Source organism: Nerophis lumbriciformis, linkage group LG18, assembly GCF_033978685.3.
Source record: "Nerophis lumbriciformis linkage group LG18, RoL_Nlum_v2.1, whole genome shotgun sequence".
Lineage (NCBI taxonomy): Eukaryota > Metazoa > Chordata > Actinopteri > Syngnathiformes > Syngnathidae > Nerophis > Nerophis lumbriciformis.
The window spans coordinates 29,814,385-29,840,155 of record NC_084565.2 but is presented as its reverse complement, the minus strand read 5'-3'; the positions used below and the strand labels follow the sequence as shown (position 1 = coordinate 29,840,155).

The 25,771-nt window shown below is 36.9% G+C and overlaps 1 protein-coding gene across 1 annotated transcript in view; it reads right to left on the bottom strand.

The window, feature by feature from the left end:
* Positions 1 to 25,771, bottom strand: part of LOC133617776 (LIM/homeobox protein Lhx8) — a 55,511-nt gene that overhangs the window by 9,127 nt on the left and 20,613 nt on the right. Inside the window, exons 6-10 of the mRNA XM_061977985.1 lie at positions 24,270 to 24,326; positions 6,270 to 6,390; positions 5,575 to 5,700; positions 5,318 to 5,439; positions 1,238 to 1,458 (exon numbers count right to left, since the gene is read on the bottom strand). Coding sequence (XP_061833969.1) covers positions 1,238 to 1,458; positions 5,318 to 5,439; positions 5,575 to 5,700; positions 6,270 to 6,332 — 532 coding nt within the window. The 5' untranslated portion in view covers positions 6,333 to 6,390; positions 24,270 to 24,326. The remainder of the gene's footprint in view (positions 1 to 1,237; positions 1,459 to 5,317; positions 5,440 to 5,574; positions 5,701 to 6,269; positions 6,391 to 24,269; positions 24,327 to 25,771) is intronic.

Genomic DNA, 25,771 nt, shown 5'->3' with positions numbered 1-25,771 from the left:
TGATTTATTAAGGCAAGGTTGTATTTCTGATTATTATTCAAATAAAATAAAATGCTCAATTGTTTAACAATTTAAAAACTTTCTATGATAAATATGTATAATTTATATGGTACATACATAGATATATTTTTCTGGCATAATATTACTGTTTATTATTATTATTATTATTAAAATAAAGTAAAATATATATAAATAAAAATATAGTTTTAGGCTCAATGGTTAACAATTGAAAAAAGTTATGATAAATATGTGTAATTTCTTCAAGTACACAAAGGTCTTTTTCGGGCATTAGATTGCAGTTTTTTATTATTATTATATTACTGAAATCCAATAAAATAAAAACATTTGATGCTTCTAATGGTATACAATTTGCAAATGGAAACATTTGTGATAAACATTTATGATAGGTAAGGTCTTTTTGCAGCATTACAACTTAAGTGTTTTTGTTTATTATTCATAATTAAATAAAAATAATGCTCATTTGTTCACAATTGCAAAACAATTATGATACATATGTATGATATATTTAGTTACAGAAATACATATTTATGTCATTGTATTATGGTTTGTTGTGATTATCATTATCATTAAATTACAAGTAAAAAAAAGTGTTTATGTTCAATGATTCACAATTTGCCAATTAGAAATGGGCTAAACATTAATTATTTAGGTAAGGTATTTTCTGGGCATTTTGATATTAAAATAAATTATTTTTTTTTAGAAAATGGATGGGTGGAGGACTCACAGTTTGAAAATTAAATTTGTTGTGCTTAACAATATTCTTTTTAGAACAGTTTAAAAATTATTAGTAGAATTTTAAAAAGTGCAAAAGGTTCCCAATTTGCACAATTGTGCTAAGCATTCATGATTTATTTAGGTAAGGTATTTTCTGGGCATTTTGATATTAAAATAAAATAAAATGGTCATTGACTCACAGTTTGAAAATGAAATGTGTTGTGCTAAACAATATTATTTTAAGCAATGTAGAAAAGTTTTTTAAATTATCAGAATTTTAAAAAGTGCAAAAGGTTCCATTTTTGTACAATTGTGCTAAACATTCATGATTTATTTCAGTATTTTTCTAGTGTGATAAAACTTTTTTATGATGATGATGATTGTTAATGAAGTGGAAAAGTGATCAATTTAAGGAAAAAGTAAAGGAAATGCAGAGAATGTTTATCAACAGCCTACGACAATATTGTGGAATAAATCTTGTTCCAGAGCATCCATGGTGTACCTTTGTCTGCGGCCCTCTTGAGGTTGTCCAGCATGCAGTCGTAGTGGACCCTGCACAGCACCTTGTCCTCCACCAGGGCGAACTCCTCCCCAGTGGACAGCTGCCTCTTGCAGGAGAAGCAGGCGAAGCAGGCCAGGTGGTAGACGCTCCCTTTGGCGCGGCGCACCCAATCTGTGGAGTGGATGTGGCGGCCGCAGCACGCGCACCACGTGCCAAACCTTCTGCGGGTCAAAGGTCGGGAGAGAACGTTTTTAGCCTGATGTACCTCTGACAATATCTGAACAAAATATGTATCTGAGAATGAAAATAATATTAACTGTTAACTCTGATTATCCAACATATTTCTATATTCAGATAAAAATTACTGTTTAATCCTCTAACTATTTTCACATTAATGCCTACCATTGGTCTTCATTTTATTTACTGTTATTACTTTCATGAAAAAATATTAAATCTAGCCAGAAATCCAAAAAACTACTGCATATCTATTTTACATTGTATTTGTTTAACTAGTCTGTACTTTATGTAAGCGTGCTTGATTTATAACAATAATTAATGTCAGTGTTCATGCAAACACAAAAAGTACATCTATAAATGAATATATATAATAAATAGTATATTAAATATTATATCAAAACTAAAAAATATTAAATAAATAAAATATGTTTTTGTAATTGCGCTGGCAAAAGTCATGAAAAGTCCTAGTTTATCAGTTTGGGGGAAATTATGAATTATGTAATCAATTTTAAATATAGCCGTCCATCAATCTCAAAATTGCTGCATTTTGTATTTGACATTGATGCTGTTCAAGTAGTCGTTGCTTTAGTAAGCGTATGTGCATAGAACAATTTATAACAATAATAATAACAATGTATTTATACAAATACAAAAAATATACATATATATGAAATATGTCATGAATAATATATAAAATATTGTATCAATATAAGTCAAATAAATAAAAGATTGTATTTTTTGGGGGGGAATTGCACTGGCAAGAATCATGAAACGTCTTCTTTTATCAGTTTGGGAGGAAAAATATATTCTGTCATCTATTTTAAAATATATTCTAATCAGTGTATTTGTTCATACAAATACCAAAAAAATTAATATATGTATATGAAATATACAATACTTAATATATAAAATATAGTAAAACTAAAACATTAAACAAATAGAAGATTGAATGCTTTTTTTTGCAATTGTTTATTTATTTTAATCAATTTATTTGTACATACAAATAAAAAAATATATGTATTATGTTATAGTTGCCAAATGTCCTTAATGTCACAAAATGGCAACAATGCATTTATAAAAATGCATTAAACCCTAATTAACATTTATACTATTCAGGGTTTCATATATAGCTAAAAATAATCATAATATAAATAGAAAAATGTATATTACAATTTTGTTTGAATATAGACTGCACTGGCATGAGTCATGTAAATATGTGTTATGTAATCTATTTTAATCAATTTATTTGTACAAAAAAATAAAAATAAAACATATATATGAATGACAAAAGTGACAAAAGTTGGTAAAAAAAAGAGTTGCACTAGTCTTGCCAAATGTCCTTAATGTCACAAGATGGCAACATTGTGTTTACAAAAATGCATTAAAACATAATAGATACTATGTAGTTCTTTATTATCGATATAGCTAATAGTAATAATAACATAAATGGAAAATATTTTATTATAATTTTGATATGTAGTTTAAATAAAGATGGCTCTTCATGACTCATGAAAATATGTATTATGTGATCTATTTCAGTCAATTTATTAGTTCATAAAAACACATTAATGTATGGTGACAAAAGTTGGTTAAAAAAAAAGAAAATTGCACTAGTCTTGCCAAATGTCCTTAATGTCACAAGATGGCAACACTGTGTTTACAAAAATGCATTAAAACATAATAGATACTATTCAGTTCTTTATTATCTATATAGCTAATAGTAATAATAACAAAAATGGAAAATATGTCATTATAATTTTGATGTATAGTTTAAATAAAATTGCTCTGACATGAGTCATGAAAATATGTATTATGTAATCTATTTTAATCAATTTATTTGTTCATACACATACAAAAATACATATCTATTATGTGTTGAATGACGAAAGTTGGTAAAAAAAAAAGAAAAAAAGACAAAAATAGAGTTTTTTTAGTATCTACGTATATAGCTAATAGTCATACTTACAAAAATGGAAAACATGTTATAATAATTTTGATGTATGTTTGAATATAGACTGCACTGTCATGAGTCATGAAAATATGTGTTATGTAATCTATTTTAATAAATGTATTAGTTCATAAAAATACATTTATGTGACAAAGTGACAAAAGTTGGTTAAAATAAAGAAAATTGCACTTGTCTTGCCAAATGTCCTTAATGTCACAAGATGGCAAGACTGTGTTTACAAAAATGCATTAAAACGTACTTAATACTCATAATATATAATAGTCAGGTTTTATATTATCTATATAGCTAATAGTAATAAGAATAAAAACGGAAAACAAAAGTTGGTTAAAAAAAATAAAAAATGGAAAAAAAATGTAATTATAATTTTGATGTATTTAGATAAAGATTGCTCTGGCATGAGTCATGAAAATATGTATTTTTTCATCTATTGTAATTCATGTATTTGTTCATACACACAAAAATACATATACCGTATATTATATAATAAATGACAAAAGTTGTTTAAAAAAAGATAAAAATACAAAAAGTGCAAATACAATTTTGATGTATAGTTTGAATATAGATTACACTGGCATGAGTCATGAAAGTATGTGTTAAGTAATCTATTTTAATCAATTTACTGGTTCATAAAAATAAAAAAAATACATTAATAGTATTAAATGACAAAAGTTGGTTAAATGCTAATGTCCTTAATGTCACAAGATGGCAACACTGTGTTTACAAAAATGCATTAAAACATACTTAATACTAATAATACATAATATTCAGTTCTTTATTATCTATATAGCTAATAGTAATAATAACAAAAATGGAAAATATTTTATTATAATTTTGATGTATAGTTTAAATAAAGATTGCACTGGCATGAGTCATGAAAATATGTGTTATGTAATCTATTTTGATAACATAAATACATATATGTTATGCAGGAAATGACAAAAGTTGGTTAAAAAAAGATAAAAATAGAAAAAATGTAATTACAATTACACTTTTTTACAGTGTTTTATTATCTATATAGCTAATAGTAATAATAACAAAAATGGAAAATATGTTATTATAATTTTGATGTATGTTTGAATATAGACTGCACTGTCATGAGTCATGAAAGTATGTCCTATGTAATCTATTTTATTCAATTTATTAGTTCATAAAAATACATTAATGTATTAAGTCACAAAAGTTGGTTAAAATAAAGAAAATTGCACTAGTCTTGCCAAATGTCACAAGATGGCAACACTGTTTACAAAAATGCTTTAAAACATAATCGATACTATTCAGTTATTTATTATCTATATAGCTAATAGTAATAATAACAAAAATGGAAAATATTTTATTATAATTTTGATGTATAGTTTAAATAAATATTGCTCTGGCATAAGTCATGACAATATGTATTTTTAATCTATTTTAATCCATTTATTTGTTCATACACACAAAAATACATATATATTAAGTATTAAATGACTAAAATTGGTTAAAAAAAGATAAAAAAAGAAAAAGTGCAATTACAATTTTGATGTATAGTTTGAATATAGATTACACTAGCATGAGTCATGAAAGTATGTGTTATGTAATCTATTTTAATGAATATATTGGTTCATAAAAATAAAAATAAATACATTAATAGTATGAAATGACAAAGGTTGGTTAAAAAAATAAAATTGCACTAGTCTAGAAATAATGTAATTATAATTTTGATGTAAAGTGTGAATATAGTTATTGTTATTGTTGCCAGCAAATAGCAGTACAGTTATGCCACATAAACATAGAAGGAGTACAATGTAGCCCTAATAAGTCTTACCTTTGCCTCCTGTGCATTTGCAATATGAACAGTAAAAGTTGGGAAGAAGAATCCAAGGTTTACGTGTACGTACCTGAAGTAGTCCATCTTACAGAAGACCTCCTTGTCCTTGATGTAGCAGCTGGCGTGGCTGCCAAGCGCCGCCTGGCACACGCTGCAGCACAGGCAGCGCACATGCCAGCACAGGTCGCTCACCTGCAGGGCACAGCGGTAAACACAGCGAGGTTGAAGAGCATTTATCTCTTCCGCGAGGCCCACGGGGCATGACTACCGCTGCCTGCGAAACCACAAACATCCACAGGATGAAATAAAGAAAACAAAAAAAGTTACCTTTAATAAATATTTATCTACTATTTCCTGGTTGCAGCTCACACACACACTTCTGCTCAGAAGAGGCGCGGCGGACATGGTCTGCAGGGTGGACGCGTCTTCATCCGCCACCTCCGCCTGTGGACCCTGTGGGGCAAACAAAAAAAGCACTTTTAAGCACTTTGTTTAGTCCAAAAAGCGTGAGTCCTCCATACCAGGGGGTCACCTGTGTCCAGAATGTGCTCTTTGCACTCCTCGCACATGATGAAGGCTTTCTCTCTCTCTCTCTCCGGCCATCCCATAAATATCATCCTGCCCGCTCACATTTCACCATGACGACGTCAGGCCCGTTTAGGCGGAAATTGCAATTTAAGAGCGCGCTCGCCACGTGGTTACTTAGACAAACAGACCACACTTGAGCTGACACTTGTCCTTTTTAGGCGCATTTATGCTCTTCAGATCTGCGCTCGCACGTCTATTCCGCCTGTCAATCATCCACCCGGCCGCTGCCAAAGGGCATTGATTTATTTAATAACGGCGATTAAAAGAAGACAAAAAGTCGACGAGGTCTCATTAACTGCTTGAGTTTTAATGATTGAGTCAAATTATTGTGCAAATACTGACTGCTTAAAGAGAGTTTGCTGTGCTAATTGGCGGACGCCATTAAGGCCCGGTGCTACCCGGGGTGCCCGCCAGAACCAGCTGCACGCACTCACCTCATTGCCGGGGCCTCCGTCCACCACGCAGCATTGAACTTTGACCTCGCTCTTCCAGCGCATGGCTCACGCCTCGATCCACACTGCACACTGCTGTTCATCTCGGGGGTGAGTTTAAGTCCTGTGGGAGGATCATAATTCATATTTCAGTGTCACCTCAAGACACGCCCCCCCTGGTAATAATCCGCCTGTGCGGTTCCCAGAAGGGAGACTCGCGCGAGAAGAAGAAAAAGGTGCAGCTTTAAGTCACACAAAAATAAACAATGTGTGACCCACTCTTGTTTAGGATCTTCTAACACAGTGTTTTTCAACCACTGACTAGTCTGGTGTGTCGTGGGAGATTATGTCATTTCATCTAATTGGGTTATAAACAATGTTCCCTTTAAGGTGCGTGCCTGTGCAATTGCGCACTGCTCAAGCGTCCTCTGCTCACGGCAAATCTATGCCACGCACAAAATCAAATAAAAAAATAAGCGCATAACAATTTTCGACACACGGACACCACAGAGTAAACAGTTTTCGTCATCATTGTTCAAATATTGTAACGTCTGTCGAGACGCTTTGAGGACATGAATTCCATCCATCACTTTACTGAGCAAAACTCTTTATTGTCGGCCATAAACACATCACCAAAACATTAGTAAAAAAAATGATATCTAGCAAAAGTGGTCATTTTCTGCAGTACAAACCAGACCAAAAGCAACTTTGTTATATCAACAGCAGCCACTCGCTCTTTCTCACTTGCGCCAACACATGCACATATGGCACTTAGCCAGTGATGCGTTTACAGCCACACAAAAAGTCGGACAACTCCAACACCACACATAAAGTGTCATTCCAGGTCGTTACACTATGATTTACCAATCAAATGTGTGCTTATTCTCGTGTCATTTATTAGGAATCTTAATTTATAAATATTAATCATGAAATGCTGTTAGTATATTAAATAAATACTAATAAAAATAAATATTTTACAAACAGGAAGTTGCAGGAATGTACACATGATCCCCTGCTTACATCTCATTGTGCAACATGTGAATGTTTTAATGGGAACTAAATGCAATGTCTGAAAGGGGTACAAACTATTTCCAAAGCAGGACCTCCACCCAGACAAACAATACAAGTACACAGTTCATGAAAAACAATATTATTTGTTATTGTCATTGTAAGTGGGCCTAAACACTTATATTAGAAAATAATCTCATGGAAATGACTGCTGTCATTTGATTATAATAATAAGAGAATGTTGTCTGTCTATCTGTGTTGGCCCTGCAATGAGGTGGCGACTTGTCCAGGGTGTACACCGCCTTCCGCCCGAATGCAGCTGAGATAGGCTCCAGCACCCCCCGCGACCCCGAAAGGGACAAGCGGTAGAAAATGGATGGATGGATGGAGATTGAACTTGTTATGTAGTCAGGTTTGGGACAGGTGTGCTGCTGGTGTAGCCACAGTGTGCACGTGTGATGTTGCTCACATGGGCTCCACTGAATGCTCAGGGAGTTTTTGCGTTTGCTCACACACATGAAAAATTAGAGGGAACATTGGTAAATATTTTTTGCAAACCACTAATTATAATCCGCAAATGTGCCGTTGTTGAGTGTCTGCGCTGTCAAGAGCTCGGCACAGTAACAGTGTAATACTTTTCCATATCAGTAGGTGGCAGCAGGTAGCTAATTGCTTTGTAGATGTTTGTCGTGATCCCAATATGCGGACGACAGCGGGAGGCGGCGTGCAGGTAAAAAGGTGTCTAATACTTAAACCAAAAATAAACAAAAAACGAGTGCCGCTAAGAAAAGCCATTGAAGCTTAGGAATGGTTATGCAAAATTACACTAAAACTGTACTGGCTGCAAAGTAAACAAAAATAGAATGCTGGACGACAGCAAAGACTTGCGGGGCGTGGAGCAGACGGCGTCCACAAAGTACGTCCGTACATGACATGACAATCAACAATGTCCCCACAAAGAAGGATAGTGTCCGCACGACTGAAATAGTCTTGATTGCAAAAACAAAGCAGGTGCGGGGAATAGCATTCAAGGAAGACATGAAACTGCTACAGGGAAATTACCAACAAAACAGGAAAAGTCACCAAAATAGGAGCGCAAGACAAGAAGTAAAACACTACACACAGGAAAACACCAAAAACTTCAAAATAAGTCACGGCGTGATGTGACAGGTCGTGACAGCACACCTACTTCGAGACAAGAGCTATAGTGATGCATGCTTGGTTATGGTTTAAAGTCATATCCAACAATTGCGACAACGTCTTTTTACTGTCAATATCGGCTGCTGAGTTTCATTTTTTTTATGTTTTCTGCTGGTGGTGTGCCTCAGGATTTTTTCAATGAATGAAAAAAATGTGCCTTGGCTCAGAAAAGGTTGAACAACACTGCTCTAATTAGGAGATTTAATGCTTTATGTCCATAAACTGGTGAGAATGAAGTGACACTTCAAGACTTGTTTTTATTTATGAATAAAGAAGGAGGGTCGTTTCCTCTGTTATACAGTATGTATGCACTCAAACGCAGAGCATATTTGAACAATTAGATTATACCAAAATAGTCATTTTAATTGGTATATTAAAAACTACTATACAATCTCATATATTATTTCAGTTCATTTACAATAGTATTCAATCAAGACAGCAGTGGTAGAGATACATTAAGTATAATTTTCACTGTTAAAAGCATGCACACTATTGTTGTCCTGGTACCAATATTTTGGTACCGGTACCGGTACCGGTATTATTATTTCGATATTTTTCGGTACTTTTGTAAATAAAGGGGACCACAAAAAATTGCAATATTGGCTTTATTTTAACAAAGAAATATATGTACTGCTTAAAATTGCATGCCCTTTTAAACTCTAATAGTATCCAATATTGCAACAAATATTACAGTATATTATCATACTTTCCAAACATGTTTTTGTATAAATAAAAACACTTAACTTAACAGCAAACTACCCATCAAATTAATAAAAATGACAATAACTTTTACGTTGTTCTTTACAGCATATTACTGTAAATTCGTGTTGTCCCGATACCAATATTTTGGTACCGGTACCAAAATTATTTCGATAGTTTTCTGTACTTTTCTAAATAAACGGGACCACAAAAAATTGCATTATTGGCTTTATTTTAACAAAAAATCTTAGAGTACATTAAACATATGTTTCTTATTGCAAGTTTGTCCTTAAATAAAATAGTGAACATACAAGATAACTTGTCTTTTATTAGTAAGTAAGCAAACAAAGGCTCCTAATTTAGTCTGCTGACATATGCAGTAAAATATTGTGTCATTTATCATTCTATTATTTTGTCAATATTATTAAGGACAAGTGGTAGAAAATGAATTATTAATCTACTTGTTCATTTACTGTTAATATCTGCTTACTTTCTCTTTTAACATGTTCTATCTACACTTCTGTTAAAATGTAATAATGACTTATCCTTCTGTTGTTTGATACTTTACATTAGTTTTGGATGATACCACAAATTTGGGTATCAATCCGATACCAAGTCGTTACAGGATCATACATTGGTCATATTCAAAGTCCTCATGTGTCCAGGGACAAATTTCCTGACTTTATAAAAATAATTCAATTAAAAAAAAACGAAAGTAGATTTTGTGATTCTAAAAAATATCGACGTAATCATAGTAGTATTGATTTAGATACGCTCCTGTACTTGGTATCATTACAGTGGATGTTAAGTGTAGATCCACCAATGGCGTTTGTTTACATTGTGACGCCGGTGAGTGGACCGGTACTTTTCAGAGGTGGTATAGTACCGAATATGATTCATTAGTATCGCAGTACTACACTAATACCGGTATACCGTACAACCCTAATGCACACACAAGGAAACATGCCTGAACAACATTTATAGTGTATTATTATTTAATTACACAACATCAATTATTTCATATTATTGAGTATATTAAAAAATACAATACAATTTCATATTTGATTGAAAATTACTTAAAATTGTATTGAATCAAAACAGTAGTCTTTCACATGTTGCATGGCGTTTCTAATCGCAAGGATTCTTCATTTATCACTCTAAGCCAGGGGTGGGAACTTTTTTGGCTGAGAGAGCCATGAAAGTTTTAAAGAGCCATATAATATTTTTTTTAACACTGAATACAAGTAAATGCGTGCATTTTCAAGGAAGACCAACATTTGTAGAGTATAATAAGTCTCTTAATCTTTTAATTAACATTGTTATTCTGAAGCTAACCAATAATAAATAAAATACTTTTTACCATTAATGTGACTTCTTGAACAGGTGCGGTAGAAAACGGATGGACGGATAAAAATGCATGAGAATGTTTTATATTTTGAACGTTATTTTTATAACGGAATTATTCATTACTTATAGTGTTAAGCAATGTCAGCTAAGATTTATCTGAGAGCCAGATGCAGTCGAAAGCCATAGGTTCCCTACCCCTGCTCTAAGCAATGTTTGTAAGTTTTACAGTATAACTAAAACTATTCATACTCGCTAACTTCGGTTTTGTTGTATCAGCCGTTTTGCTGCTGTGTTAGAGGCACAGTTTGGAAACAATAAAGGCATGAAAATAAATATTTACGAAATATTTCTGTGTATATAACATTTATACTTTCTGAATAAATTATGTGGTAATGTTCATCAGTCAACTCATTGGTGTTAATTTTCAATCGATCAAGATAAATAAATTATATCAAAATCAAATTACAGGATGTTATTCATGTAGTTTGCTCATTTTCCTCGACTGGTGCACTAACGCCAATGCTCTGCTGTTATTGTATCATTCATTTATTATGTCATATTTAAACTATTGTGTTGTAGTCTGGGGAAATTGTTATAAATCCCATCTACAGCCTTTAGTCACTCTGCAGAAAAAGGCCATTAGGATTGTGTCCAATGTTCACTACAGACATCATTCAAATCCACTATTCATGGAGTTAAAGCAACTTAAACTGCATGATGTGATCAATTTTAAAACTGCTCAAATTATGTTTAGGGCATCCCAAAACTCTCTACCATCCAATATACAAAACCTATTCCAGGATAGAGATGCTCACCATAGTTACAGTCTAAGAGGAAACAACAAATTATATTTTCCTAAATTTAGAACAACTTTAAAATCAATGTGCATTTCAGTGCGTGGAGTCAGTCTGTGGAACAACTTAGGGGACGAGTTAAAAACCTGTTCTAACATGATTCAATTTAAAACACTGTTTAAAAAAGAAGTACTGAAGAAGTACGAGGAGGAAAGAGAGTGATGCCCTCAGCACAGAGCGATGAGAGAGAGGTGTATGGTCAGAGAGTGTTTGGGCCTGTGTGTGTGTGTATGTGTGTGTGTTTTGTCTCGTCTTGTCTTGTCTCATAGTAACAGTGGTACTATTGTATTGTTAGTGTACAGGAGCTCTTCTTGTTTTTGTTTGTATAGTATTGTTCTTGTATTATATTGTTTATGTTAAATGTGAAATGAGTGAGAGGGGTTGGGATATTATAAGCATCTGCTTCATCCAACCCCTTTTCAAGCCTTGCATAAATGTCCCTGCCAAAATGTAAAAAAAAAAAAAAAGTGTGTTGTTGTATAAAATCAAGCATTTAGGCATGGAGAATGTTTCTACAAACATTTGTGAAAGAATGGGTCGCTCTCAGGAGCTCAGTGATTTCCAGCGTCTTCCAACATGACTGTGCACCAGTGCACAAAGCAAGGTCCATAAAGACAGGGATGACAGAGTCTGGTGTAGGTGAACTTGACTGGCCTGCACAGAGTCTTGACCTGAACCCGATAGAACACCTTTGAGTTGAATAAGAACGGAGACTGAGAGCCAGGCCTTCTCGACCTACATCAGTGTGTGCTAACTCTTCTTATATTGTCATGTTTGAGCTGCAGTATCAAATTAAATGGTGCACCTGCTTTTTAAAAGGCGCAGCAGATACTGTAAAACATGAAAAGATAACATGTTGTAGTTGTTTTTGCGACCGTATCTTTCTCCCCGTGCCCGCTGGAGGTCTCGGTGGTGACCAACCTGCAGCGGCATGAACCTATCATACTGTATCTCGCCCGTGTAGCGTGCCTCCATGGAAGATGTGTCCTGTTCCAGCCAGTGCATATGAATAGGCTTTATTCCTTATCAGATCTACAAGTCCGCCCTCCCACACATACGCACGCTCACTCCTCCCCAAGACTCCGTCAGTGATGCGTGTCGATAGAAAAAGGTCAAAGGTGACCGAGCGGTGTTCGAATCAAGTCGGCCCATCTCGGTGTGGCAAGTGTTTTATCATCAAAAGAGCGGCGCTTTCCTCAGACATGAAGACTTCTTCTTGCTTATCAGGCCGACGAGGAGCGTCCCTCATGTGCCAGCCCAGATGTTTGTTGTCATTCCGCTTTGCGGGATATGGAGCAGACAAAAACACCCGCCGCATCCGTCAACAAACTCGTTCAACTGCCGCGTGAGCTCACGTCTGGCCGAGTGTGACGCTGCAGCCACGAGAGGAAGAAGGAAAGTGGGAATAAAATGAGGCTGATAAAGACTGAGGCCTTGTTGTCATCACATGAGGGCATAGAATCATGCAAGTGTCAAGCGGAAGTCTTCAACAGGGGATGCGCTACCTCCAGGGGTCTGCAGAGGTACTGCAGGGGGTTGTGAAATTTTTGGTTAGTTATACTTTTTGAACACCCCTGTTCAAAAAGTATTTATATATATATATATATATATACAGTCGTGGTAAAACATTTACATACACTTGTGAGTCTTGAGTTTCTAATCATTTCTACAACTCTTATTTTTTTGTGATAGAGTGATAGGAGCACATACTTGTTGGTCACAAAAAACATTCATGAAGTTTGGTTCTTTTATGAATTTATTATGGCTCTACTGAAAATGTGACCAAATCTGCTGGGCAGGGGCGCCGCTAGGGATTTTGGGCCTCATGAAAATAATCTTTAGAGGGCCCCCAACACAGTGTCATTATGTTTTCTGTATTATAATTTCATCATCATTAGGGGCCTCTCTGGGCCCCCTCCATCATGGGCCCCTAGAATCTGTCTCCTTTACCCCCCCTTTTCGGCGCCCCTGCTGCTGGGTCAAAAGTATACATACAGCAACATACATTATCAATTTTGGTGATGTAGAAAAGTGACAATCAAATCTAATTAGCTTCATGGCATGGCCTCTTAACTTTATATGAGTGATTATGATTGACTGAGCCCATTTAAATAGGGCTCATGTGACGCAGTCATTAGACTCGGTTACAAACGCGACAATGGGAAAGTCAAAGGAACTCGGCACAGATCTGAAAAAACGAATCATTGACTTGAACAAGTCAGGAAAGTCACTTGGAGCCATTTCAAAGCAGCTTAATGTCCCAAGAGCAACTGTGCAGACAGTTGTTCGTAAGTATAAAGTGCATGGCACAGTTTTGTCACTGCCACGATCAGGAAGAAAACGCAAGCTATCACCTGCTGCTGAGAGAAAATTGGTCAGGATGATCAAGAGTCAACTCGAGAACCACCAAAAAGCAGGTCTGCAATGAATTGGAAGCTGCTGGAAAACAGGTGTCAGTGTCCACAGTCAAGCGTGTTTTGCATCGCCATGGACTGAGAGGCTACTATACAAGAAGGAAGCTCTTGCTCCAGAAGCGACACCTTAAGGCTCGTCTAAAGTTTGCTGCTGATCACATGGACAAAGATAAGACCTTCTGGAGGAAAGTTCTGTGGTCAGATTAAACAAAAATTGAACTGTTTGGCCACAATACCCAGCAATATGTTTGGAGGGGAAAAGGTGAGGCCTTAAATCCTAGGAACACCATGCATACCGTCAAGCATGGTGGGGGTAGTATTATGCTCTGGGCCTGTTTTGCTGCCAATGGAACTGGTGCTTTACAGAGAGTAAATGGGACAATGAAAAAGGAGGATTACTTCCAAATTCTTCAGGACAACCTAAAATCATCAGCCCGGAGGTTGGGTCTTGGGCGCAGTTGGGTGTTCCAACAACACAATGACCCCAAACACACGTCAAAAGTAGGAAAGGAATGGCTAACCAAGGCTACAATTAAGGTTTTAGAATGTCTTTCCCAAAGTACTGACTTAAACGTGTGGACAAAATTTGTTGGCAGAAAACCAACAAATTTAGCTGAACTGCACCAATTTTGTCAAGAGGAGTGGTCAAAAATTCAACCAAAAGCTTGTGGATGGCTACCAAAAGCGCCTTATTGCAGTGAAACTTGCCAAGGGACATGTAACCAAATATTAACATTGCTGTGTGTATACTTTTAACCCAGCAGATTTGGTCACATTTTCAGTAGACCCATAATAAATTCATAAAAGAACCAAACTTCATGAATGTTTTTTGTGACCAACAAGTATGTGCTCCAATCACTCTATCACAAAAAAAATAAGTGAAATGTGAGGGGTGTACCTTTTGTGACAGTCTGTATTAGGGTTGTACGGTACACCGGTATTAGTATAGTACTGCGATACTAATGAATCATATTCGGTACTATACCGCCTCTGAAAAGTATCGGTCCAGCACCCCCCCGCGCCCCTGTAGTCGTCACGTCGTGTCATTGCTGGTTTACGAGCAGAGGAGCATGTTCGGCAGTGCACAATCACGGAGTACTTACAAGCAGACACAGTGTGTGGACAGAAAAGGGAGAACGGACGCATTTTGGCTTAAAAACTAACAATAAAGGTGAAGTTATAACACTGAAACGCCCTCACGAAGAAGTGCTTTAAGACATGGCTAGCTCGCGAGCGGCTAAAGTCCAGCCCCAGTCTGCAGTGTTTTAGCTACTTCTAAATCACTAATCCTCGTCTCCATGGCGACAAATAAAGTATGTTTCTGACAAGTATCATCCCTGCAGGACGAGGAATAGCTAAACATGCTTCACTACACACCGTAGCTCACCGGCGTCACAATATACACAAACGCCATTGGTGGATCTACACTTAACATCCACTGTAATGATACCAAGTACAGAAGCGCATATAGTCGATACTACTATGATTACGTCAATATTTTTTGGCATCACAACATCTTTGTTTTTTTTAAATTCATATTATGTTTATAAACTCAGGAAATATGTCTCTGGACACATGAGGACTTTTAATATGACCAATGTATGATCCTGTAACGACTTTGTATCGGATTGATACCCAAATTTGTGGTATCATCCAAAACTAATGTAAAGTATCAAACAACAGAAGAATAAGTGATTATTACATTTTAACAGAAGTGTAGATAGAACATGTTAAAAGAGAAAGTAAGCAGATATTAACAGTAAATGAACAAGTAGATTCTGGTAATATTTCATTTTCTACCACTTGTCCTTAATAATATTGACAAAATAATAGAATGATAAATGACACAATATGTTACTGCATATGTCAGCAGACTAATTAGGAGCCTTTGTTTGCTTACTTACTAATAAAAGACAAGTTGTCTTGTATGTTCACTATTTTATTTAAGGACAAACTTGCAATAAGAAACATATGTTTAATGTACCCTAAGATTTTTTGTTAAAATAAAGCCAATAATGCAATTTCTGGGGGGGCCCCCTTTATTTCGAAAAGTACAGAAAAGTATCTAAATAATTTTGGTACCGGTACCAAAATATTGGTATCGGGACAACATTTTGCCTATGAATAACATTTGTTTTTATTATTTCAAATTAATGGCATTTCCAGCACATTTAAAGTAAATAAATAATGAATGAAGGGCCTTTAAGGGTCTTTTCTAGAAAGCAAAGAGCGTTTGACCTCTCTAATGCATGTCTCCCAGGTAGACTGCTCCATCTCGTCAAGCGCTCGTTTATTTCATTGAAATCAGGGCAAATTGGGCTAGTTTACAATTGACACAAGCAGATTGGCCCGACCTTTTCTCCTTGCCATAAATGGCTGCTCATTGAGTCTGAAGGAGGAGGGGGGGATGCCGGAGTAGGGCCTTTGGGGGTTGGGGGGGGGGAGAGTCCTGGTGGCTCTGACGGAGCGCAGGGGGGCGGGGAGTGGGGGCCGTTTCATCGGCGGGAGGGGTATCGGGTTGGAAATCACGGCGCTGAAAATGGCAGTGGGCTGAAAAAAGGGGCCTGATTGCGGGTGTGCGAGTGGGAGCCCAATCAGGACCACAGGAGGAAAAAAAAAAAGGTGCTCTTATCAACAAGTAATGGCCCACTTGACAATCACACAGGCACAAAACGGCTCTGTTTAACGCTGATTGCAACACCCCCCCCATCACCAAAAACTGTGCGACTCCCTGAGATCTCCCGGTCAACAGTCGGGGAATCTTTTTTTTTTCTCCCCTGAATGGAATTTATAATCACCCCTCTTCTTTTTCACGGCTAATTGTTATTTTAAGGCTCGCTGAAACGCTTGCTTTGATTGCCAAGTTTATCGCCACCCGTTCAAAACATATCCATCTCACTTGCACCATGCAGCACCGCCCGGTCCAGTACACCTGCTCACTGGGAGAGGATACCCACTCACACGAGGCCACAATTGGAGGGTTATACTCTACAATGATTATTTATTTTTATAATTATTTATTATTATTATTTATTTTTTGACCCGCGTGATGAGTTTGCCATGTATAAAAATGAGCTGCTTTTTTTTTTTTTTTAATGGAAGAAACTGCAGTTCTAAATGTGTCCACTGGATGTCACAATAGCAATTCTGTTAGGCAAGCAAACGGTTTGTACCAGGGCCAAGCAAGAGGTACACAGTAAAGGGTGATTGCGGCTCCTCCTCCTCGAGCAACATGATAATAATAATAATTATAATAATATATTTTATTTTTTAAAGCACTTTATATTGAACAAACAATCTCAAAGTGCTACAGTGCACTTAAAAAAAGAACAAAGCTATCCATCCATCCATCCATCTTCTTCCGCTTATCCGAGGTCGGGTCGCGGGGGCAGCAGCCTAAGCAGGAAAGCCCACTTTCCTCAAACTTTCCTCTCTACAGCCACTTCGTCCAGCTCTTCCCAGGGGATCCTGAGGCGTTCCCAGGCCAGCCGGGAGACAAAGTCTACCCAACGTGTCCTGGGTCTTCCCCGTGGCCTCCTACCGGTCCGACGTTCCCTAAAAACCTCCCTAGGGAGGCGTTCGAGTGGCATCCTGACCAGATGCCCGAACCACCTCATCTGGCTCCTCTCGATGTGGAGGAGCAGCGGCTTTACTTTGAGCTCCCCCCGGATGGCAGAGCTTCGTACCCTATCTCTAAGGGAGAGCCCCGCCACCCGGCGGAGGAGACTCATTTCGGCCGCTTGTACCCGTGATCTTGTCCTTTCGGTCATAACCCAAAGCTCATGACCATAGGTGAGGATGGGAACGTAGATCGACCAGTAAATTGAGAGCTTTGCCTTCCGGCTCAGCTCCTTCTTCACCACAACGGATCGATACAGCGTCCACATTACTGAAGACGCCGCACCGATCTTCCTGTTGATCTCGCGATCCACTCTTCCCTCACTCGTGAACAAGACTCCGAGGTACTTGAACTCCTCCACTTGGGGCAGGGTCTCCTCCCCAACCCGGAGATGAACAACAAATAGCTGCCCCCAACGAGTAAGATAAATAGTAACATAAAATAAAAACTAGAACAGCCTAATAGCTTGAACTAGCACACATAAATCTAACAAAAGGCTTTTTTAAAAATATGGGTTTTTAAGCCTTTTTTAAGAGCATCCACAGTCTGTGGTGCCCTGAGGTGGTCAGGGAGAGCTTCCCACAGACTGGGAGCGGCGGAGCAGAAAGCCCGGTCTCCCATGGTTCGGAGCTTTGTCCTCGGAGGTTGGAGGAGGTTAGCCTGACCGGAGCGGAGGTGTCGTGTGTAGGATTTGGGGGTGAGCAGTTCTTTGAGGTAGAGGGGGGCATTTCCATGGTGAGTTAGTAGGGAGACTTTGTATTCAATCCTGAGTGGAACAGTTAAAGTGTTCATTTGACCCATCCCCTTGTTCACCCTCTGGGAGGTGAGGGGAGCAGTGGGCAGCAGCGGTGCCGCCCCCGGGAATCATTTTTGGTGATTTAACCCCCAATTCCAACCCTTCACAGGAAGCCAGTGAAGGGATTTGAGAACCGGTGTGATGTGGTCGTATTTCCGCACTCTCATCAGGATCCTAGCAGCACTATTTTGCATGTACATGAAACTTAAAACCTGCCGTTTTATGCTTCGAACACGTCGTCGTTCGGCACCCTCGTTGCCCCATAATATCTCTGTCAAACACGAGAAACGTGAACTTAACCCTTTTGAATAGTTTTTACCTCCGTTTCTTTATTTATTTATTTATTTACAGACAGACATAGTTGTGTATTTCATTATTGTTTCTTTCGTTAATATCAGAGTCCGTTCTGCAAAAAGGTCATCCCTAGACGCACACAGTTTATGGACTGGGACCCACAGTTAAAATATACATCATCATATAATATACAAAATACAATACAGTACAATACATTTCAGAATCTACCCACCAAATACCCATTTACAATTTCGGTAACACTTTAGTATGGGGAACATATTCACCATTAATTAGTTGCTTATTAACATGCAAATTAGTAACATATCGGCTCTTAATTAGTCATTATTAAGTACTTATTAATGCCTTAGTCTGCATGGCCTTATTATACAACCAGTAAGCCATTAACTAAAAGTCTTCCCTCAATAACCTCAGAATTATTACTTATTAGTAACCCTAACCATAACCCTTATATGTTCCCCTAGTGTCCAAATAACTTAGTATGTTCCCCATACTAAAGTTGTACCACAATTTCATTTATAAATAAAAAAGGAATCATTAAATCCACCAAATCAGTCTCAATATCCTATTATTAAAATTTAATTAAGAGGTTGCATCCTGAAGATCTGCGATAATATCATCATACATACAGAGGTCAAGACCAAATTATGCGACTAATGTGAATAATGTGAATTCCTCAACCATAAGGGGTGTGCTACCATTTCCTCAGAAATTTTCAACAAACTTGAAGTGTTTTGTCCACAGGATTATTTGCGATTTGTACGTTTTCGTAATGTGCTTGTTCTATTTTTGGCCAAAGTAAAACAAAGTAAACAACCTGGAGTTGTCTTTATTTTTAAGTTATCATGCCATGATTTTACCATTACAGCCCACTTGGGAATAGATTTTCCTGAGCTAAAATGAGTTTGACACCCCTGCTCTACAGCAAAAGTCTACTATACAAGTGCAGTTTATACATGAAGTCATACGATTAGGACTCAAACCAGGAATCAACTGTAAAAATATGCCACCACAGCAAAGTGCCACTAACGAAAAGTGTGTGAAGTGAAAGAAGTGTGATGCTAACCATAGAGCCAAAACTGAAACTGACTGTGACATAGGAAAAGGGGCCAGCTGCTCAGTACAAATAGAGCGGTATAATTAAAAATATATGAATTACTAAACCTGCTCCAATTAACACGTCTATTCGGGTAATTAACCTGTTGCCACACCATTTAAGGATAGGGGTGTCCTGATACAACTTTTACAGTTCCCATTCGATATCGGTATGGAGCCTTGTATATTGGACTATACCAGGGGTGTCAAACTCATTTTGGATCGGGGGGGCCACATGGAGAAAAATCTACTCCCAAGTGGGCCGGACTGCTAAAATCACGGCACGATAACTTAAAAATAAAGACAACTTCAGATTGTTTTCTTTGTTTAAAAATAGAACAAGCACATTCTGAAAATGTACAATTCATAAGGTTGTTGTTTTTTTTTTTTACACTTACAAATAATTTATTTGTCGTTATTTATATTTTCTGAATAAATAATGTGATAATGTTCATCAGTCAACTCTTTGGTGTTCATTTTCAATCCATCAAGATAAAAAGAATAATATCAAAATCAAATTACAGGATGTTATTTATGTAGTTTGATCATTTTCCTCGACTGATGTACTAACATCATGTAGTTTATTTTGTACATATGTAGCATCATCTACAAAGATACACATAATTGCTATTGCGACATCCAGTGGACACATTTAGATCAGCAGTTTCTTTCATTCAAAAATTTCAGGTTAATTTTTATACTTCGCAAACTCATCCCGCGGGCCAGATAGAACCTGTTCGCGGGCCTGATCCGGCCTTCGGGCTGTACGTTTGACACCCCTGGACTATACTATATATCTAACTGCTGCATTTGACACAGTGGATCACACAACTCTCATTAGTCGCTTAGAACAATGTGTGGGTTTAAAAGGCACACCCTTGAAATGGTTCAGGTCAAATAGAACTTTTTAAAATCCAAGTTGATGATTCGGTTTCGGCCAATGCTCCCTTGTCCTGTTGGTGTCCCTCAGAGTTCAATCCCTGGACCAATCCTGTTTTCAGTTTACATCCTACTCTTTCAACACATTTAAAAAAAACATAATAGATCATTTTTATGCGGATGATACGCAAATCTACAGTCGTGGTCAAAAGTTTACATACACTTGTAAAGAACATAATGTCATGGCTGTCTTGAGTTTCCAATCATTTCTACAACTCTTATTGTTTTTGTGATAGAGTGATTGAAGCATATACTTTTTGGTCACAAAAAACATTCATGAAGTTTGGTTCTTTTATGAATTTATTATGGGTCTACTGAAAATGTGACCAAATCTGCTGGGTCAAAAGTGAACATACAGCAATGTTAATATTTGGTTACATGTCCCTTGGCAAGTTTCACTGCAATAAGGTGCTTTTGGTAGCCATCCACAAGCTTCTGGCAAGCTTCTGGTGGATTTTTGTTTCATCTGACATCACATGGATAAAGATAAGACCTTCTGGAGGAAAGTTCTGTGGTCAGATGAAACAAAAATCTAACTGTTTGGGCACAATACCCAGCAATATGTTTGGAGGAGAAAAGGTGAGGCCTTTAATCCCAGGAACACCGTTCCTACTGTCAAGCATGGTGGTGGTAGTATTATGCTCTGGGCCTGTTTTGCTGCCAATGGAACTGGTGCTTTACAGAGAGTAAATGGGACAATGAAAAAGGAGGATTACCGGTACCTCCAAATTATTCAGGGCAACCTAAAATCATAAGCCCAGAGGTTGGGTCTTGGGTGCAGTTGGGTGTTCCAACAGGACAATGACCCCAAACACACGTCAAAAGTCATAAAGGAATGGCTAAATCAGGCTAGAATTAAGGTTTTAGAATGGCCTTCCCAAAGTCCTGACTTAAAAATGTGGACAATGCTGAAGAAACAAGTCCATGTCAGAAAACCAAAACATTTAGCTGAACTGCACCAATTTTGTCAAGAGGAGTGGTCAAAAATTCAACCAAAAGCTTGCCAGAAGCTTGTGGGTGGCTACCAAAAGCGCCTTATTGCAGTGAAACTTGCCAAGGGACATGTAACCAAATATTAACATTGCTGTATGTATACTTTTGACCCAGCAGATTTGGTCCAATTGTCAGTAGACCCATAACAAATTCATAAAAGAACCAAACTTCATGAATGTTTTTTGTGACCAACAAGTATGTGCTCCAATCACTCTATCACAAAAAAATAAGAGTTGTAGAAATGATTGGAAACTCAAGACAGCCATGACATTATGTTCTTTACAAGTGTATGTCAACTTTTGAACACGACTGTATATATATATATATATATTTATAATTTATAGTTATTTATTTGTTGAAATATTTTTTTTTTTTAACATGTTAAGTGTTTAAGAAAAATACAAGAATGTTGTAATTGTAAGCATGTTAGAAATAAACTCAAATTATAACCATAACATATAGATTTATTTCCTTCCTGAAGACAAGCATATAAATTGGTGTATTACCTGATTCTGATAACTTGCATTGATTGGAATCAGACAGGATTCACAGTAGTGATGATAACTTCCACATTTTCAAATTCACATTGTGGAAGAGAAAAAAGTCTTCCTTTCTGTCCAATACCACATGAAAGTGGTTGGTTTTTAGCATTGTATTTGTCCAGCTTCCATACTCGTTTTTTAAACACTTTACAAGAAATACATTAACGGCAAACTCTGTAGCTTGCCAGCTTGAGTGCGCTAGCTTTCTGAGACTCTTATTTTTTTTTTAGTGCGGGCAGGCTGGAGCAGCACTTTTATTGTGAAGACAGGAACCGTGTGGTCGGTCTTGAGCCTTTTGACGGCATTTGCGGCACGAGAGACTGTAAAAGTGTTTCTCGCCTTCCTGCCGGTCGTTATTTTTTCATTTCTGAGCTCGCAACAGCATCATCTCACCAAATCCTCGGGTGCCACGAATGTCAATCAAGTACACAAAAGTGACGTCGTAGTGAAGATTGATGATCGCTAATTTTAAGGATTTTTTTTTTTAATGCAATCGACGTAATTGGCACCCTGGGTGTAGATTTTAATTATTACCTCCACTAAGTGCATTAGTTGGCATCCAAAGGTGCACTTTTTCTAGTGCACCTTTTCTCTTTCTCATGCACTCCAAATTAGAGCTGTCCGATAATGGCTTTTTTTGCCGATATCCGATATTCCAATATTGTCCAACTCTTAATTACCAATTCCGATATCAACCGATACCGATATATACAGTCGTGGAATTAACACATTATTATGCCTATTTTGTTGTGATGCCCCGCTGGATGCATTAAACAATGTAACAAGGTTTTCCAAAATGAATCAACTCAAGTTATGTAAAAAAATGGCAACATGGCACTGCCATATTTATTATTGAAGTCACAAAGTGCATTATTTTTTTTAACATGCCTCAAAACAGCAGCTTGGAATTTGGGACATGCTCTCCCTGAGAGAGCATGAGGAGGTTGAGGTGGGCGGGTTTGGGGGGAATGGGTTGAGGTGGGGGGAGGGAGTAGCGAGGGGTGTATATTGTATCGTCCCGGAAGAGTTAGTGCTGCAAGGGATTCTGGGTATTTGTTCTGTTGTGTTTATGTTGTGTTACGGTGCGGATGTTCTCCCGAAATGTGTTTGTCATTCTTGTTTGGTGTGGGTTCACAGTATTACATATTTGTAACAGTGTTAAAGTTGTTTATACGGCCACCCTCAGTGTGACTTGTATGGTTGTTGACCAAGTATGCCTTGCATTCACTTGTGTGTGTGAAAAGCCGTAGATATTATGTGATTGGGCCGGCACGTAAAGGCAGTGTCTTTAAGGCAAGCCTCCGATATTGTTGTCTGGGAGAAATTTGGAAGAATTTCTCGGGAGGGGCACTGAAATTCGGGAGTCTCCCGGGAAAATCGGGAGGGTTGGCAAGTATGACTGGGAGAAGCAACTGCTCTATACTTCTCCCTACGTCTGTGTACCACTCCGTACAGCGGCGTTTTAAAAAGTCATAAATTTTACTTTTCTTATATTACATTTTAAAGCATTTATCGGCCGATGATATCGGCAGTCCAATATTATCGGACATCTCTACTCCAAATCATTTAGAAAAATAAACTAGTTGTACATAATGATTTTGTATTAATGTGGGAAAAAAACGCTTTGGCTTAACATTTACACTACATAGATATATTAATTTTAGATGCTAACCCACACACATTTTACACTTTACGACACATGATCTTTTTTAAACCCAATTAGGTGAAAGTATCTCTGGCCAACACCACATCTGTCAGGTGTCATCAAATGTGAAGAAGTTTTACTTTTTCTAAATTTTGTTATGCAAGGGGCTAACTTATTTTTGCACATGTACAATATTGATGAATGTTGAAATGGTGAGGCGTAACATTTTGAACTGCACTGCATCATAACAAGTGGTGTCACTAGGTTATTACCTCCTGAGCTGCAGTGCAAATATTAGAAACACCACTGCAAACTTTACAACCACAATATCAACATATTGTTACATATTAAAAAGGCAGAAATGTTGACACTTCACGTAAAATTACATGTAGATTGGTAAGATTTCCTTTGGTTTTGCAGTAACACGCCACTACTTGTGTTTTGGCGTATTGGGTGGAATACTTCAAAACATACCAAAAATGAAAAAGTCAAACAAAAAAGGTCAAAACAGAGCAAATTCTGCCAAATGTGCTTACTTACCAAACATTCAGTGCATCTTGTGTGTGGCAGAAATATGGCTCCACTCTCTGGTCAACTCTGGTACACACAAAAAAACATCAATTACTCACAGGAAAAAAGGTAAAGTATATAATTAACTACTAACAACACATACAAATACTTTAAAAATATATGTAGATTTAATTTTTGGTGCTTGATAGTTCTAGCAACAATGACATCACATTCCACACCCTGGAAACGATATCTTCAGCAAATACATTGACTATTGAGTTTTCAATGTTCGATTATAATACATTTTCAGTAGAAAAGTGGTGGTTTAATAACCATTTTTTTGTCATGCGTTAAGATCCCAAAATGAATGCCGTGTAATTTCTTCACATGTCCACTAGAGAGCAACAGAGGACCTGCAAACGACTTTACTCTACTGTACCGGTACTGTTTAGTCATGCAGTGAAACGACAAGCAGGGTCCAAATTGCATTAATTGACATGTTGCAAAAATAAAGTATACCCCAAATAATACACGGGACCTGGAGATATTCGTTTCTTTCTTTTTTTGGCAGTTTATTAAATAAATATTTGAAAAAAAAAACATGTTTTAAAAAAAATAGTTTTATTGTGTCTCCAAACTGACATCCAAGTATGTTTTTTCTTGTTCCTCAACTTATGTAATAATATATGTTGGGGTTTTTTAATATATATATATATTTAACATTTTGGACCAAATTTGTTTTGCTTTGAAACATTGAATCACTTTGTGCCTCATGTTCTATTAAAGATAAAACAAATGTCTTAATTTACACATTATTTTTTAATGAGTTTCATTCCATAGCTTTATTGGCATAACTCGGCCTTAGACATCTATACTGTAGACTTGTCCCTTTAAAAAGCATGAATATTATATTTTGTTAATGGAAAATGGAACACAAACTTTTTATTTTCTACATATGTTGTCTACATAACATGTAATGGTGGTTCATTGGTCAACATTATGCATATATATATTTTTTACAGACCTTCTTCAAGCCACTTTCTGACCATCTCTTCTTATTTACATGCCTCCACTACAACAGCGTCTTCTCCCCACCATTTTTGTTGTAGTATTTAGCACTTCCATAGTGAGTCTACTGACAGATATCAATTAGAACTGTAAATGGTAACAGCAGAGGATGCAAGTGCATGTACGAGACAGTCTTCCCCTCAACAAGATGATAGCACAAAAAAAGAAGCTGCTTATTGACTACAGCTGGGGACTACAATAGCGGACCCGCGCAAAGCACTTTGGGTAAATTCATACGATACATGCATAATCCGGTGACGTCATTGGTGTGGAAAAAACGTGACCGGTTTTACAAATTCCGAACTGCTCGATTGGCGGAAGTATGAAGGAAGGCAAGATAATTTTATAAATATCTCCGCAATGCCTCAATGATTTGATTTCAACATTTTCGGGACTTATTCAGATCCCAAATACACAACAGCATGTACCACCAATAGGTAAGAAAAGCTGGTTTTGCATAACAG